The 18879-nt window shown below is 43.9% G+C and overlaps 1 protein-coding gene across 3 annotated transcripts in view; it reads right to left on the bottom strand.

The window, feature by feature from the left end:
• Positions 1 to 18879, bottom strand: part of GIGYF2 (GRB10 interacting GYF protein 2) — a 152026-nt gene that overhangs the window by 110992 nt on the left and 22155 nt on the right. For all 3 annotated transcript variants that reach the window (XM_062193489.1, XM_062193501.1, XM_062193495.1), the window contains exon 3: positions 5554 to 5635. In XM_062193489.1, the coding sequence (XP_062049473.1) occupies positions 5554 to 5594 (41 nt within the window). In that variant the 5' untranslated portion in view covers positions 5595 to 5635. The remainder of the gene's footprint in view (positions 1 to 5553; positions 5636 to 18879) is intronic.

Genomic DNA, 18879 nt, shown 5'->3' with positions numbered 1-18879 from the left:
GCTTCACAACAACTCCATTATAACAAGAAAAATGAAGCTAAAGGGTTAAAAAACTTGCCCAGTCAGTAGAACCAAGATATAAACCTGGGTTTTTATGACTAAAAGGATTATATTTCTAACAAGGTCTCAGAGAAATGAATGGATCGGATCCAAGGATTAATTTGGGGATCTGTGTAGCAGCACAGCTGATAAAGCCACCGCCTACAGTGCCAGAATCCCATATGGGTGCTGGTTCAAGTCCCTGTCGCTCTACTTCCAATCCAGCTCTCAGCTATGGCCTGGGAAAGCAATAGAAGATGGCCCAAGTGCTCAGACCCCTGCACCTAAATGGGAGACTGAGAAAAAGCTCCTGGCTCCTGGCTTTGGATCGGCCCAGCTCAGGCCATTGCAGCCATTTGGGGAGTGAACCAGCAGATGGAAGATCTCTCTCTCTCTCTTTCTCTTTCAAATAAATAAATATTTTTAAAATAATAAATAAAAAATTTTAAAGACAATTAGGAAATAAACAGACATGATGTTGTAAAGGATTGGAAACAAGGATAAAGAAATTATCAAGGATAACTCCAGGGGCCAGTGCTGTGGCATAGTAGGTTAAGCATCCGCCTGCAGAGCTAGCATCCCATATGGACGCTGCCGATTCAAGTCCTAGCTGCTCCACTTCCAATCCAAATCCCTGCTAATGGCCTGGGAAAGTAATGAAAGATGGCTCAAGTGCTCAGAACCCTGCACCTACATGGGAGACCCAGAAGAAGCTCCTGGCATCTGGCTTTACATTGGCCCAGCTATGGCTGTTGATGGTTGTTGCGGTTATTTGGGGAGTGATCCAGCAGATGGAAGACCTCTTTCTCTATCTCTCCCTCTCTCTGTGTGTTAACTCTGCCTCTCAAATAAATCCTTAAAAAAAAAAAAAGGTAACTCCAAGACTCCTGACTTGAATGGACACATATGGCATGAAGATGAAATAGAAGAGCACAAAACTTGTGAAATTACTTTTAGAAAAGTGCAAAATATGACAATAAGACAGCTAAGTGGAAAAATTAATTAGCAGCTAAATATCCTATACTTGCAGCATTATGATATTGTGGTAAATTATTAAATGTCAGTTAAACTGTTTAGCTGCTCCACTAAACAATTCCAAAGTAGGTACCATTTCATTTACCTTTGTTGCTTCAGCACCTAACACAAGACAAAGATCATGGTAAAATCTAATAAAATATTTTCTGAGCAAATCTTAAAATTTTCTTCTAAAATACACTTCCAGGTAATATCAAATTCACTATCTTTCCAGTTGCCATAGATACCTTTTACTCTTTTTGAAAATCAGAAGTATTACCCGCAGTCCATCCTTTAGACTCTCTCTCATTCTTCCATAATAAGGCAAATATTATGTATAATAAGCTAGGAGTCTCAGTCTGCATTCTCTTGAATGCTTTAATTCAACAAACTTTGATTAGGTACCCACTTCTGGAGCAACGAATAATGTGCGTAACAAAACTGAGAAATATAGGGCCTTTCTTAATGCAATTGGTTCTTTCCTAAGGCAAACACATATATAAAGAGATACACTACACTACAAAGTGGTAACTATTTTAACACAGGTATAAACAAAGTGACGGGGAGGGGGGCACAGAAGTAACTCCATTTTTCAAGAAAAGGCCCGAGAAAACTGAAAGCTGTGGAGCTGTAATGGAGGAGACCTTGGAGCAGACCCCAGAGCAGGTTCCTTGGCTCCTCTCACAGGAAGCCAGATCACCATCTGCATTTTCCCCATAATAAAGTCTTTCTCTAGCCTTATCTGAGTACACTTTGACAAAGCAATTTTAAAGTCCCAAATACAAGAAGTATAATGAGTTTGGTTTTTTAAACTGTCTTAAGAGATACTTGCAGGGGCCAGCACTGTGGCTTATCAAGTAAAGCCACCGCCTACAGTGCCAGCATCCCATATGGGTGCCAGTTCGAGGCCCGGCTGCTCCACTTCCAATCCAACTCTCTGCTATGTCCTGGGAAAGCAGTAGAGGATGGCCCAAGTCCTTGGGCCCCTGAACCCACGTGGGAGACCTAGAAGATGCTCCTGGATCCTGGCTTTAGATAGACCCAACTTTAAAGAAAAAAAGAGAGACACATACTTGCAAGCAAACAGTAAGATATAAACCAACATACCAGCAAAGGCTCTTTGGATGGTTGGATTAAGGATAATTTACCTCTTATCTTTTTCCTTCTGTACTACAGATTTCTTCCAGATTTTCAGTTTTTGTTAGTATGATCAGCAACAAAAAATTCTAAAAAGCCTAAATCTAAGAGGTTTAGCACCAAAAAACGTTTTATCAATATAGAGCCTAGTGTTTTCTCAAGAGTAAAGGAAACATGCATAGGATGGAAATCAGTTCACACAATCCTGGTGATTAACCTGTCATACATCATCCAAAACCTTAAGAATGAAACTTTTGACTGAATAATCCCAGTTCTAATAAATTAATGCCAAAAAGATAATTAGTACAAATAAAAACAGTTCAAAGGTATAAATATATATCATTTACTGTAGCAAAACAAAAGATTTTGCTTCCCAACAATTCATTCATTCATTGAACAAGTATTTATTGAGTACCCAACTATGTGCCAGACACTAGAGATACAGCAGTAAACAGACTGTACAGAACTTCAAACCAAAGTACCTGCCCTCGGTGGAGCGCACAGTCTAAAGATGTAGGAGGATGGGGTATAAAGAAGGAAAAAAAAAAAAAAAAAAGCGTGTCAAAATATTTAGCATGTTACATTGACATACATCATGAAGAAAAATTGAACAGGGAAAGGAGATAGGGAAAAGGGGGTAGGCAGGGGACACTGTACAGAAAGTCAAGAAAGGTGGTGGTATTTTAGGAAAAGCTTGTAAGTGGCTGTCTTATACCCAGAAATGATTTACTTCTCTATTAAAACTCTCACACCCTCTAATTGCTTTGATGATTATGTGTGGTACTTATCTTTACTCTAAATGTAATCTAAGACCTAATGATTCCACAGACCTTAAAAAGCTCAAGCTTGCAGCAAGTCATGGTCTGTACCAACAACAACCTCAGTGCTCTTCCAGGTTCACAATTGAATGAATCTTCATTTTACACATCTCTTATTGAATATTTTTTACATTTCTCATTATAAAAATGACCTCAGCAAACACAGTATCACTGTTTCTGTGGGTTCAGAGTTTCACAGGGATTCAGTGTCATCACACTATGCCTTGAGTTCTCCAGTACTCTGGACTCAGTTCCTGACCCTGTTTCACAATGACATAATGTTACATGTAGAAAATACAGCAGCAATATCCAGTCATAGATACTGCAGGTTTCTAGGCCAGGGCTTCTGCATTCCACGGGCCTCCATTCCTCAGCTCCTCAGCATGTCAGATAATTAAAGGAAGGCTCCTAAGCTCTAAGGCCGCAGGGTACCAGAGGCAACAATTACGAGAGGGTAGACAGGAGCCTGCTTCTGCTGAGCCATCTCAATTTAAATGTTGTATGAAACACTGGCTGATCCAATGAAATCCCTTCAAACACAGCTTCAGAGTAGCAATGAAGAGGATGTATAAGATGCAGCTGACACGCTGGGTCAATGACACAGTGAGGTGACTGTGTGGAAAGCTGTGGTGTAGGAGAGAAGCCAGCACACTTCTTCTGTAAAGGGTCAGAGAAAAATACTGCAGATGGCCTGATGCAACTCTTAACCTTGCCCGAGTAGGACAACTAGAGTCAGATAACACAGAAACAAGGGGTCTGTATTCCAAGAAACTTCACCTACAAAAACTTTATTTATAGTCCCACAGGCCACAGTTTGCCAACCCAGGATGCAGGGCATCAAGATACATGCAAATTAATTCTAGAATATGACCATTTCTTTTCTTCATTTGTTTTGGCTAAATTCCTGGTATTGTCTGTTTGTTACCTATTAAAAGAGGGATGCTTTAAAAAAAACCTTAGTAAAATTAGTTGATAATTTTAATCATGTTTTACAAAAAGACATGTGAGTATATAAAAATACAAGAAAAGCAGTTACAAATTCTAAATAAAGGCAGAAGAGCTACACACAACAAAGTTTACATGAATTTAAATTCATCTGGTAAAAGAAGTTAGTAAAATGTGAATAATACTTAGGTATAAAAATGTTCACGTGAAATATAATCAAAAACAGCCTCTATGTGTTACACTTAGAGGACTAGTTAAATAATGATGTTACATCCATACAATGCAACCATTTAACAGAATAGAAAACATTTATTGATAGAAAATATTCTGGTTATTTTTCAAAAGCAGTTTACAAAACTGAAATGTACAGAATGAACTCACGTTTATGAAAATAAATGTACATATACAAAATAAGATACATAGAAACAACTGGAAAGATATATCAAGATATTTACAATGGTTACCATGGATGGTGAAATCATGGTGATGTTTTCTGACTTATCTGCAATTCTAATTTTTCTAGAAATGTATTAATATGAAAATTATTTTGAAAACATAAAATAAAACAGGTAGGTACAATATTATTTATGTCAACAATTTCAAAATAAACTCTCAATATGTGGGAGTTGTAATAGGTCTCAGAACTTCAAATAGTGACTTCTCCTGGGTCTCTAAATGTTAGCTATAAAGGATTAAGAAAATTTAATAATTACATATAAAAAATAGATTCAATAGGGCAATTTAATAAGAGTCCTTAAATAGAAAGTTACTATAGGAAGTCTGTATCATTTACCAAACCACTATCACCTGAACATTCATGAGTATTTAAGACGCTAATCCAATTTATCTCTGTTAGGTTCTGTCTACAACATTACCAAAGGGATTATTTGAGGTCTGAATGGAAAAATGACTATCATTATTCACACCACTGAAGAGAGGATCTTCAATCACCAACTTTGGGGGGAAAGGAAGAAGAGAGGGGAAAAGTCACACTATAATGTGATGGATCTCAAAATTCCATGAGAATTCCATGAGAATTCCATATTCGGGGTCCAAACACATCTGTAAGAGACTCAAAGGTCAATTAATTGTTATTATGGCAAATGCTAACTCAATCCTAGATAGGCTACTGCTAATAGCCAGTATAATTCTAGACTACCTGCCTAGCCAATTGGTAAAATAAAATTCAAATAGTATTTCAAAATCTATTCAAATCTACTCTTCAAATGAGCCTATGAATAGCAATCACAAAATAGCACTGTAGCAGAAAATATATGAACACAAAAAATGTTACAATTACATAAAATTGTTTATGAACATAGATAAGAAACCCAAACATAACTTTCTAGGGTGTTGGGACTGTGGGGACTTTTAATGACATTATTATTACATAAATGAGCAAAAAAAAATTATCAAAGTACAGAATAGTCATTTACCATATATAATTTATTCGTAGACTAGGCGCATTGTTTTCAACTAGGCACATAAAACAAAATCTCAAAAACATGCCCATTTATAAACCACCCAGCACCTGTACAAAAAGACCTTCCTTCTAAATTAGTCATCCACTACTGAAGACGATGTGATTTTTAAAACTCACCATTCAGGCCCAAAGTTCAGTGTCTGTGTTTCTGCTGCCATTCTTTTCCGTATTTTCACAAGATTTTTATATCTGGAGAAACCTGTTAAAGAGAAAAATATCTCCATACAATCAGTCCAGAACTAAATACAGGCTAGAAAGTTACAGAATAGGTTTTGTTTATCTTCCTCTCAGTGAGGTCACAGAATGAGATATCTGAATTCCTCTTTATAACATAGTGAGCAAGGCAATAAATCCATCCTTACACTAGAACTCACCGTCTGTTTCTGTGTGCTGGGGAAAGGAGGCATGCACAAGAAGAAGCATGCAGGGCACTGGGGACCAAATCAAGGATTTTCTCGTTTAGCCTCAGAGCAATGAGATTTGAATGCAGTTTAATATATTAAAATTTTACTTTGTTTTAATCCCTTATAATGGTACCTACATCACCATGCAATACATCAAAGTTTATTTGTTTGTTTTTTTTAAATTAAAAGTTCATTTACTTATTTGAAAGGCAGAGTTGTCGGCAGGGGTGGAGATCATCTTCCATCCACTGGTTCACTTCCCAAAAGGTGGAATGGCAGAGGGTGGACCAGGAGAAAGCCAGGAGCCTGGAATTCTATCTGGTTCTCCCATAGAAGTGACAGGGGCCCAAGCACTTGAGTACTCTGCTGCTGCTTTCCTAGGCACATGAAGCAGGGAGCTGGATCAGGAGTGGAGTAACCAGGACTCCACCTGGCGCTCATAAGGGATGCCCATGTCACAGGCAGCAGCTTCATCAGCTGTGCCACATCAACCCCTAAAGATTCTTAAAATAAGGACCTTCTTTACCTATCTCACAGTTTTTGCCACAGCTCTCAGTTTCTCCTTAGTACTTTACACCTTAATGAGTATTTTGAAAATAAAAGCCTGGACAGGACCACATGTTGTGGCACAACAAGTTACGCTGCTGCGTGGAAACTCACCCTATCTCAGAGCACAGACTCCAATCCAAGATACTCCCTTCTAATCCAGCTTCCTGCTAACGCCCCCTAGGAGGCAGAGGGGAGGGCTCAGTACTGCTGACGCCCCCTAGGAGACAGAGGGGAGGGCTCAGTACAGCTGACGCCCCCTAGAAGGCAGAGGGGAGGGCTCAGTACAGCTGACGCCCCCTAGGAGACAGAGGGGAGGGCTCAGTACTGCTAACGCCCCCTAGGAGGCAGAGGGGAGGGCTCAGTACAGCTGACGCCCCCTAGAAGGCAGAGGGGAGGGCTCAGTACTGCTGACGCCCCCTAGGAGACAGAGGGGAGGGCTCAGTACTGCTGACGCCCCCTAGGAGACAGAGGGGAGGGCTCAGTACTGCTGACGCCCCCTAGGAGACAGAGGGGAGGGCTCAGTACTGCTGACGCCCCCTAGGAGGCGGAGGGGAGGGCTCAGTACTGCTGACGCGCCCTAGGAGACAGAGGGGAGGGCTCAGTACTGCTGACGCGCCCTAGGAGACAGAGGGGAGGGCTCAGTACTGCTGACGCCCCCTAGGAGGCAGAGGGGAGGGCTCAGTACTGCTGACGCGCCCTAGGAGACAGAGGGGAGGGCTCAGTACTGCTGACGCGCCCTAGGAGACAGAGGGGAGGGCTCAGTACTGCTGACGCCCCCTAGGAGGCAGAGGGGAGGGCTCAGTACTGCTGACGCGCCCTAGGAGACAGAGGGGAGGGCTCAGTACTGCTGACGCCCCCTAGGAGACAGAGGGGAGGGCTCAGTACTGCTGACGCCCCCTAGGAGACAGAGGGGAGGGCTCAGTACTGCTGACGCCCCCTAGGAGACAGAGGGGAGGGCTCAGTACTGCTGACGCGCCCTAGGAGACAGAGGGGAGGGCTCAGTACTGCTGACGCGCCCTAGGAGACAGAGGGGAGGGCTCAGTACAGCTGACGCCCCCTAGGAGACAGAAGGGAGGGCTCAGTACTGCTGACGCCCCCTAGGAGACAGAGGGGAGGGCTCAGTACAGCTGACGCCCCCTAGGAGACAGAGGGGAGGGCTCAGTACTGCTGACGCGCCCTAGGAGCCGGAGGTGAGGGCTCAGTACTGCTGACGCGCCCTAGGAGACAGAGGGGAGGGCTCAGTACAGCTGACGCACCCTAGGAGCCGGAGGTGAGGGCTCAGTACTGCTGACGCCCCCTAGGAGCCGGAGGTGAGGGCTCAGTATAGCTGACGCGCCCTAGGAGACAGAGGGGAGGGCTCAGTACTGCTGACGCCCCCTAGGAGCCGGAGGTGACAGCTCAGCAGTCGAGTTCCTGCCACCCCCAAGAGACCAACACAGAGCTCTGGGCTCCTCCCCTGCAGCCATTCAGAGAGTAAACCAGCAAATAAGAAACCTCTCTCTCTTTCTCTCTCCCTTTCTCTCTCTCTCTCTCTCTCTCTCTCTGTATGTGTGTATCTCCCTGTTTTTCCAAGCAGATAAAAACAAACACTTATAAAAGATACTGGAGCTTAGGAAACAGAAGCTACTGTAAAAACTGCAAAAGGTCTCTAAGATACATCACACATCATCCTGATTACGGACTGCCTCTGTTCATATACCTACAAAATAATAAACCAGTAATGAGACTAAAACATAGAAACTGCAAGGCAAAGTGTGCTAGCCTGCACTGTCAATTATTCATTTTCATCTGCCCTTCTTCTGGAAGGCATTTCTGGCCCTACATCAACCAAATGCACTACAGAGAAGACTCCCACATTCTCACAAAACCCTGGTTGCCTGCTCTCTGGTCCGATGAGGGATACACACTAGATTCAAGCTGAGATAAACTGAGTGCCCTCCTTACCACTCAGGTGAGTGATCTGAAAATAGAAAGCACACTTTTTTAACATTTATCTGAAATGATAATTTAAATCAATGCAACATTACAATTATTTTTGGCTGGGTGGCAGCTGTGGTAAAGCTGTCTACACAAGCAATGATTTTTAGTTTTATGTACTACTTAATATGTCTTGAAGATGATTACATTAGGATTTTGCTTCAAAACACAATCTACTCTTTTTCTGGCCCCAGGTGCTTTGGCACCATGGGTTGCAACGCAAATGTGGTCAAGTCCAAGAACCACACTACACACAACCAGTCCCAAAAATGGCATAGAAATGACATCAAGAAACCCCAAACACAAAGATCTGAATCTCTTACAAAGGTAAACCCCAAGTTTCTAAGGAACATGCATTTTGCAAGAAGCACAAGGGCCTGAAGAAGCTGCAGCCCTACATCAAGGCTATGAGTGCACCTGCTGAAGCTATTAAAGCGCATGTCAAGCCTAAGGAAGCTAAGTCCACAAACCCAAAGGGTGTCAGCTACAACTTGATGCCTCATCTACACTGCCCACCCCAAGCTCACACTGCCAAGGGTCTTAGGCTCTCCCAGCCAAAGACCAACACAAAAGCCAAGACCAAGCCTCAAATCAAGGCCTAGGCCAAGGCCCAAACATAGGACAAGGCTCAAGTCCAAACCAAGCCTAAGGCCTAGGCAAAAACCAAGCCCCAAATCAAGGTCCTAACTCAGGCTGCAGGCTGCTTCTTCTCCCAGAGGTCCCCAGCTCCAGCTCAGGCTTCTTCCAAAGGTGCTCAACCCCACAGAAAGACTGGGTAGTAACAGCCTTTGCCAGCCAATGCAAGGATAGAACTGGTATGACCCCGGGGCTGCTGCCTACATGGGGCTATTGTCCTGTGCTGTTTGTACAAATAAACCTGAGACCGGGAAAAAAAGCAAAATAAAAACAAAAATATCTACTGTGTAATAAAAAAGGAAGGAAATACAGTAATAGGATGTTAGATAAAGTATTCCTCATTGGCAGAATAATTCCAAATGACTAAAAGAACAAATGGAAGAGAGAGCACAAGCTGATGATGAAGCTTGCTACACGGTGTGCCACTGATGCATACACTGCACAGCCCACAGAGTCACATTTAGCAGTCCTGAATACTTAAAGGCTATACAAATTAAACAGCTTATATTGCTTTCGAAATCTTCACAAGCACCACACCAAATCACAGAATTGTAAGCTGGAAAAAATTAATGGAGCCCTGCCTTAGGTACTCACAGACGAAGGAACGAGGGGACTTCTACAGTGACAAGCTGGAAAATAACAGAAAAGTCAGACTCTGAATACCTAGAAATAGTGGAACCACACACACCAATTTATTTCATTTCTATTTCCCTTAATACACACAGGGCTGTTGTGGTGCAATAGGTTAAGCTGTGACCCCAAGACTGGCACCCCTATCACAGCACTGGCTGAAACCCCACTGCTCCAATTCCAAATCCTGCTAAGGCAAAAGGGAAAGCAGCTAATGATGACCCATTCACATGGGAGACCAAGATGGAGTTCTACGCTTTCTAGCTTTGGCCTGCCACAACCCCAGCCAATGCAGCCATTTGGGGAGTGACACAACAAATGGAAGATCTTTTTCTCTCCCTGTCACTGCCTTCTCAAATAAATAAGGCACATCTTACACAGAAATGACACAATGCAAAGTAAAACTCTTTATTTCTTAAGTCAGCATAAAAGAGCTCTTTTTAAACGTGTAAAATAAAGGGGCCAGCACTGTGGAGCAGTAGGTTAATCCTCCGCCTGTGGCGCTCGCATCCCTCATGGGCCCTGGTTCATGTCCTAGCTGCTCCTCTTCTGATCCAGCTCTCTGGATCTCTCTTCTTCTCGCAGCTAATGGCCTGGGAAAGCAGTGGAGGATGGCCCATGTGCTTGGGTCCCTGCACCCATGTGGGAGACCTGGAAGAAGGCCCTCACTCCTGGCTCTGGACTGCTCCGGCTCCAGCCATTGCAGGCATTCAGGGAGTGAACCAGTGGTTGGAAGACCTCTTTTCCTCTCTCTCCCTCTCTTAGTAACACTGTTTTTCAAATAAATAAATCCTTTTTAAATATGTAAACTAAAAAGTCTAATAAAACAGTGCCAGAATTTACTTGACAGTTTAATTTCTAAGTAATATATAAACGAAAAATCTTACAATTGACATATTAGATTCAATTACAATTATGACAATGATTACCGCTAAGATGACTACTATTACATTAAGAAAGGCATTCTGTGGGGCTAGGCGCTGTGGCGTAGCGGATAAAGCCGCCGCCTGCAGTGCCGGCATCCCATATGGGTGCCGGTTCAAGTCCCAGTTGCTCCACTTCTGATCCAGCTCTCTGCTATGGCCTAGGAAAACGGTAGAAGATGGCCCAAGTCCCTGGGCCCCTGCACTCCCATTGGAGACCTGGAGGAAGTTCCTGGCTCCTAGCTTTGAATCAGCTCAGCTCTGGCCATTGTGGTCATCTGAGGAGTGAACCAGTAGATGGAAGACCTCTCTCTCGCTCTCGCTCTCGCTCTCTCTGGCTCTACCTCTCTGTAACTCTGACCTTCTAATAAATAAAATAAATATTTAAAAAAATAAAATAAAATTCCTCGGTATTTTTGAAAGTACTAAAATCACTTTAACTTACTGTAAGGCTATAATATATGGCCACACAAGTCTTAGAAGTACAAAACTGGCCAGCATCACAGCTCACTTGGCTAATCCTCTGCCTGCGGCGCCAGTACCCCGGGTTCTAGTCCCGGTCAGGGTGCCAGATTCTGTCCCAGTTGCTCCTCTTCCAGCCCAGCTGTCTGCTGTGGCCCGGGAGTACAGTGGAGGATGGCCCAAGTGCTTGGGCCCTGCACCCACATGGGAGACCAGGAGGAAGCACCTGGCTCCTGGCTTCGGGTCAGCACAGCGCACCGGCCGTAGCGGCCATTAAGGGGGTGAACCAACAGAAAAGAAAGATCTTTCTCTCTGTCTCTCTCACTGTCTAACTCTGCCTGTCCAAAAAAAAAAAAAAAAAAGGAAGTACAAAACTCCAGGTGTGGGGCCCTCCCACACTCTGGCACAATGGGTTTGGCCACAGGCAGCAGTGCTGGCATCCCATATGGGTACTGGTTCATGTGTCAGCTGATCCACTTCAAATCCAGCTCCCTAATAATATACCTGGAAAAGCAGTGGAGGATGGCCCAAGTGTTTGGGGCCCTGCTACCCACATGGGAGACCTGGAGGAAGTTCCCAGCTCCTGGCTTTGAACTGGCCCAGCCCTGGTCATTGTGGCTATTTGGGGGAGTGAACCATCTCTCTTTCTCTCTGTGACTCTACCTTTCAAATAAATTAGTAAATCTTAAAACAAAAAAAAAGACCTCAAGGGGTGCTATTAACACCAATGATACAATGGGCCCGCAGAGTTGCATAGTGCATAACCTGCCAACTGCAGGTAGTAGTCCTGAAACACAAGGAAACCCAAGATTCAGATACCACCTAAGGAACAAGAAGCCAAGAAGTCCTGTCCCTGTCTACTTGACCCTGCCACCTATAAACCTTTAGGTACTACTGTAAAACTACCATAATGCAAATATTAAAAGCTCAGAAAGTTTTCAATGCCTCCAGCTGGGAAGTCAACCACCATTTACAACATGATTCCCACAAGAAAACTATTTCCTTGTATAAAGATTTCTACAGATGCTTAAGAACCTAATAATAATAAGCCCAGAGATTTAATTAAGTTAAAGAGACCTGAATTATTCCAAATAGTGTCCTGCTCATTCTCTTTATGAATTAAAGCAAGAAATCTAAGGTAGAAATGTTGAGGAACTCTCACTTAAGCACTAAGTATTATCCTTTTTTGACTGAGTTCCCCACGCAGACTGATCTTCCAAATCAATTTAAATGAGTCCAAGATTAATGGAGCTATATATACTGGAGCAACCGTCTCATACAATTTGTCTATACCTCTGAATTTCCATTAGTGGGAAGGAACTTTGCCTTGCTTCTACACAATCCTTCTAAAGGATTTAATGAGGTACTGAAATGAACCCAGGCTCGATCACATTTTAAACTCCCCCCGCCCTACGCCTCCTGCAATGTTGTCAGCTCAAACCCCAGAGGACCCTGTCATCCTTAGAAAACAACTCTGAATGTATAAAGCCACTCAGGACTGGAGCCACACTCTGAATGCTATGTTCCACCATGATGTTCTGTCTCTCTGGATTTCTTCATCTTGAAACTATTTCCTCCTTTTCCTCTGTGACTGTAAGTATCTTTGATGTTTGTCTTGTATTTCCCTATTAAGTCAGCATCCAGCCCAAATTTAATCTTCTTTCCTCAGACTATCCACACTTTAACTATAAACTCTGTTCAATATAGTCTTCCCCTGCCCCCCAGAATCCTTCTATTTGAGGTATACAAACTTCAAACATTTCATAAATACAACTTAGGAACACAGTGATTCTTCCCAACCACACTTCCACCCTTCTTCCTCCTCCCTCTCCTATTCCCATTCTTATTTTTTAAAGATCTATTTTCAATTAACTTTATACACAAAAGATAATACTAAGAGTTCAACAAATAGTATGAAAAAAAAAAACTTCCAACAGTCCAGATGAGGGCTTTTCAAAATCATCACATCTCAAAGTGTCAATTTCACTTCTATAGATTACCTTTTAGGTGCTCTATTAGTTACCACAGATCAAGAACATACGGTATTTGTCCTTTGAGGCCCGGCTTACTTCACTAAGTATGTATCCCAGTTGCATCCATTTTGTTGCAAATGACAGGATTTCTTTTTTTAAAAAAAAGATTGATTGATTTGAAAGCCAGAGTTACAGAGTGGCAGTGGCAGTGGCAGAAAGAGAAGTCTTCCATCTGCTGGTTCACTCCCCAAATGGCTGCAAAAGCCAGAGCTGAGCCGATCTGAGCCAGAAGCCAGGAGCTTCTTCCAGTTCTCCCACACGGGTGCAGGGGCCCAAGCACTTGGGCCATCCTCTATTGCTTTCCCAGGCCTTAGCATAGAGCTGGATTGGAAGTGGAGCAGCTGGGACTCGAACCAGCACCCACATGGGATGCTGGCACTGCAGGTAGTGGTTTTACCCACTACGCCACAGGGCCAGCCCCCCCCACCCCCTTTTTTTTTAACCATTGTGTAATAGTCCATGGTGTATATATCCCACAATTTCTTTATCCAGCCTTCAGCTGACAGACATTTGGGTTAATTCCATAGCTTAGCTACTGTGAATTGAGCTGCATCAACACGGTCATGAATGATTTTTTTAATCTACAATGATGTTCTCTACTAACCCTGTGGGTAGAACTCAACCCACTAAACCATGGAGTGGTGAAGAGGACAAGAGGACATGCATGGAGCACAGGTGTCATTGTAACAGCAGCAATAAAGACTTCCACAAATGGCCTACTGGAGCAAGAGTTCCCACTCTCTGCCTTGGATTCACATTTTATCCCACAATCAATATGGTACTTCCAATTGCCCGCTCCCCATGGTCATCCATTTCATCACCAACTGATCAACGTACCACAACAGCCAAGGACGGGCCAGGCCAAAGCAAGAGGCTAGAACTCCACCTGGATCTCCCACACATATGAGAGAGGCATAAGTACTTGAGCCATCATCTGCTGTTCCAAACGTATCAGCAGGAAACTCATCCAAAGCAGATCAGACAAGACATGAGTCAGCATTCCAATGTGAGAAGCAGGCATGTCAAAGCAGTGGCTTGGGGCCAGTGCTGTGGTACAGCGAGTTAATGCCAAGGCCTGAAGCGCCAGCATCCCATATGGGTGCCAGTTCTAGTCCTGGCTGCTCCACTTTCAATCCAGCTCTCTGCTATGGCCTGGGAAAGCAGTGGAAGATGGCCCAGGTCCTTGGGCCCTGCACCCGCGTGAGAGACCCGGAAGAAGTTCCTGGCTCCTGGCTTCAAATCGGCACAGCTCGGGCCGTTGCGGCCAACTAGGGAGTGAACCATTGGATGGAAGACCTCTCTCTCTCTCTCTCTCTCTCTCTCTCTCTCTCTCTCTCTCTGCCTCTCCTCCTCTCTCTGTGTAACTGTGACTTTCAAGTGAAATAAATAAATCTTAAAAAAAAAAAAAAAAGGCCAGTGGCTTAATCCAGCTTAGCCTACTGCACCACAACATTCACCCTCTCTAATCTGCTTCTCTAACTCAGTCTCAAGATCAGTTTTCCTAAAGCACAATCCTAGTCATGCCCTGTAACTCTCTTTTAAAAATAATTGACGGATGGGAATTTGCACTGCAATTAAGTTGTCATTTGGGATTCCAGCATCCTATTCTACAATATCTGGTTTTAGTCCCAGCTTTTCTGCTTCCAATACAGTTTCTTGCTAACTGATATTCTGGGAAGCCAGCAGACAATGGTTCAAGTACTTAGGTCCTTGCCACCCATGTGAGAGCTAGGGATTGCGTTCTGGGCTCCTGGCTTAGGTCTAACCCAGCCCTGGCTGTTACAAGCATTTTGGGAATGAGCCAGTTTGTGTCTATCACTCTACCTTTCAAATAAAATGATTTTTCTTCAAAAATGCTTACAAACCTCTCATATAGGGGCCAGTATTGTGATGCAACAGGTTAAATCTCTGACTGTGATGCCAGCATGACACAGGAACACGGGTTCCAGTCCTGGCTGCTCCACTTCCAATACAGCTCCTTGCTAATAGGCCTAGGAAATCAGCGGAAGATGGCCCAAGTATTTGGGATCCCTGCCACTCATGTGGGAGACCCAGATGAAGTGCCTGACTCCTGGCTTCAGCCTAGTGCAGCCCTGGCTACCGTGGCCATTTGGGGAATAGACCAGCAGATGGAAAATCTGTCTCTGTTTCTCCCTCTTTTTCTGTAACTGCCTTTCAAATACATAAACAAATCTTAAAAAAAAAAAAAAAAAAAAAAGGGTGGCCAGCGCCGTGGCTCAATAGGCTAATCCTCCGCCTGCGGCGCTGGCACACCAGGTTCTAGTCCTGGTCAGGGCGCCGGATTCTGTCCCCGTTGCTCCTCTTCCAGCCCAGCTCTCTGCTGTGGCCCGGGAGTGCAGTGGAGGATGGCCCAAGTGCTTGGGCCCTGCACCCGCATGGGAGACCAGGAGAAGCACCTGGCTCCTGGCTTCGGATCAGCGTGGTGCACGGGCCGCAGCGGCCATTGGAAGAAAAAGAAGACCTTTCTCTCTGTCTCTCTCTCTCTCTCACTGTCCACTCTGCCTATCCAAAAATAAAAAATAAAAATAAAAAAGGGACTCTCTTGTGTACAGTCAAAACACCTAGTATTTCAGACTACCATCAATCTGACAGTTAATGCCTTCCCAACTCAATCCCCTACTTCCTTACCTCCCAACTCAAAGCCAAATAAGAACTTCCTATGGTCCACTGCATTTACCTTTTGAGTTCTGTTCATGCCATTCTCTTCCCCCAGAACACATTCCTACTCCCTGAGAATGGTCTGGGGGAAAACAAGGATCCATTCAAACCACTTAATGCATAAACTATTTCCCAAAATAGAAAAACCACTGCACCCTATGGAAAGGAAACTCAAAAACAGAGAATGCAGAAAAGAGATGAAATATATAGGATTCAATACTGGAAGTGGGAATCTCTATTATAAAGCTTAAAAGGAAGCAGAAAATAGAAAAGACACTAACTTGAGAGAGAAGACACTGAGTATGGTTTTGCACAAAAGAGAGGTGCCTGAGGATGTAAAATCCATGAACTCCAGAGTAGAGTCAGGATAAAGAGACATAAATTTGGAAGTGAATTCATATAGTGGAAACTAAAAACTGAATTAGGCTACCTCAAACAAGTATCAAGAAGCAACAAGAACAAAGCATCAGGAAACAACGCAGAAGGATACAAGACCACCACACCATGCAGACCTTTCACCCAAAGTCCAGTCACTGACTACCTTTCTCCCCTGGATGTACAACTATCACCATACCCATAATATGTACAACTCATCTTAACCTCCAGTTAAGTTAATACCCACTCTCGCCTCCCCTCCTTTCCCATCTCCTGAGGGAAGCATATCAACAGCTCAGGTTATATGCCTCCGTATACATTCAAACAAACATGCACTCACATATATATGGTGAAAAACAGGGATTAGCCACTTGCTTTCATAAAACTGGGATCAGGTGGCTATTTGGTGCAGTGAGTTAGACCACCAGTGGAGATGACCACTTCCCATAGACGAGTGCCTAAGTTCAGAGTCTTGGATCTCCTTCCAATTGCAGCTTCCTGCTAATGAGCACCCTTGGAGGCAGCAGATAACAGTCAAGTGGTTGGGTCCCTATCATCCCCATGGAAAACCCAGACTGAGTTCTGGATTTCTGGTTTTCGTCTGGCCCAGCCCTGGCTGTTACAGGCATTTGGGAAGTGAACAGGTAGATGGAAGGTTTCTGTTTATCTGTCTTTAAAATCTGACATTGTGGTACAATGGGTTAGGCTGCCACCTGTGATGCCAGCACCCCATATAAGCACCAGTTCAAGTTCTAGCTGTTCCACTTCTGATCCAACCCTCTGCCAATGTGCCTGGGAGAGCAGCAGAAGATGGCCCAGGTACTGGGCATCTGTCATTCATGTGGGAGACCCCAACGAAGTTCTCTGGTCAAGCCCTGACAGTTACAGTCACTTGCAAAGTGAACTAGCAGATGGAAGATCTATAGATCTCTCTCTCTCTCTCTAATCCTACCTTTCATATAAGTAAATCTTTAAAAAATGAAAGAAAACTAGAATCAACCTATAAACTTTACCCTGAAGTATGCATTTCTCTCAATATATCTGAGTGGACAATAGTAAATATAGAATTAATTTGTGGCTTTAAAAGCTGTTTAGCAGGGGCTGGCACTGTGGAGTAGCGAGTGGAGCCGCTACCTGCAGTGCCTGTATCCCATATGGGTGCTGGTTCTAGTCCCGGCTGCTCCATTTCCGGTCCAGCTCTCTGCTATGGCCTGCGAAAGCAGAAGATGGCCCAAGTCCTTGGGCCCCTGCACCCATGTGGGAGACCTGGAAGAGGCTCCTGGCTTCGGATCAACACAGCTCTGGCCATTGTGGCCATCTGGGGAGTCAACCAGTGGATGGAAGTCCTCTCTCTCTGTCTTTACCTCTCTCTGTAACTCTTTCAAATAAATAAAATAAACCTTTTTTTAAAAATTCTATGTAACTGCTATTTCAGATCTTGTCTATTATTCAAAAATTGCTTTAAGTGAATACGTTACACATCCCTTACACAATGAATACCTAGAAGTCATATCAATAAACTGCAGCTTTGTATTTCACAATGAATATAATACAAGCTGGTCATTTTATCAACTAAAAAAAAACGAGATAAATTAAGTCCTCAATTATTTTATCTCTGAGAGGCAGGCATTTGGTGTAGCACTTAAGATGCGACTGGAGATGACCACATCGAGTATCCAGTTCTACACCCGATTCCAACTTCCTGCTAATGCACACCCCGGGAGGTAGAAGGCGATGTTTCAAACACTTGGACCTCTGCCACCTGACTGCTGTAGGCATCTGGGGAGTGAACTGGCAGGCAGAAGATCTGTCTCTCTGCCTTTTCTTTTTGTAAATGGTTGACTGATTTGAAAGACAGAAGAGGGCAAAGAGGAGGGGGGAAGAGAGGAGAGGGGAAAGAGATCTTCCGTCCATCAGCTGCGACAGCCAGAGCTGGGCTAGGCTGAAACTGGGACCAGAAAACCCATCCAGGTCTCCCAGGTGGTTGGCAAGGACCCACCCTCCTCTGCCTTCTCAAACACATACACAGGAAGCTGGATTGGAAACAGAGCAGCCAGGACTCAAACCAACATTTCAATATGGGATTTCAGTGTCGCAACCAGTAGCTTCACCCATTGTGCCACAACACCAGCACCAGCCTTTTTTATTAATAAAAAATAAATTTAAAAGTTTTTCAATTTCTAAAAAGATACCTTTTATCTGATTATTAGTGCAGTATTTTTCTTTCCCTCCATATTTTCCTATTGCTTTGCTTGCTGCTTCCTCGTTATTTTAATCATTATTACTCTTTAGGACCTTATCTATCACTCTGTGCCTATGAGTTCATTTCCAAAGGAAGAGAAAGAAACCAATCTAGTTCTTACTGTTAGGCCAGCAACAAAGAAAAGTTAGACTCTAGTCTATCACTTTGTTACAACCTAACACAGCATGGGGAGACAGACTCCTGGGCTCAGGCAGTCACTATCAATATAGAGAAGCCACAAAACCAGTCCCATCTGAACATAAAGAGCAGGAAAAAAGCCAAAGCTAACACAGAATCAGAATCTAGTTACGGGCAGACATTTGGCATAAGGGTTAAGACAAAACTTGGGAAGCCAGCACTGCGGCATAGCAGGTTAAGCCACCATGTCCACATCCCATACGGGTGCCGATTCCTGTCCCGCTGCTCCACTTCCTCTCTAGCTCCGTTAATGGCCTGGGAAAAGCAGCAGAAGATAGCCTAATTGCTTGGGTCCCTGCTACCCACATGGGAGACCTGAAGAAGCTCCTGGTTCC

This window comes from Lepus europaeus, chromosome 1 (genome assembly GCF_033115175.1).
Source record: "Lepus europaeus isolate LE1 chromosome 1, mLepTim1.pri, whole genome shotgun sequence".
Classification (NCBI taxonomy): domain Eukaryota; kingdom Metazoa; phylum Chordata; class Mammalia; order Lagomorpha; family Leporidae; genus Lepus; species Lepus europaeus.
This window is presented reverse-complemented; position numbering and strand designations above follow the sequence as displayed.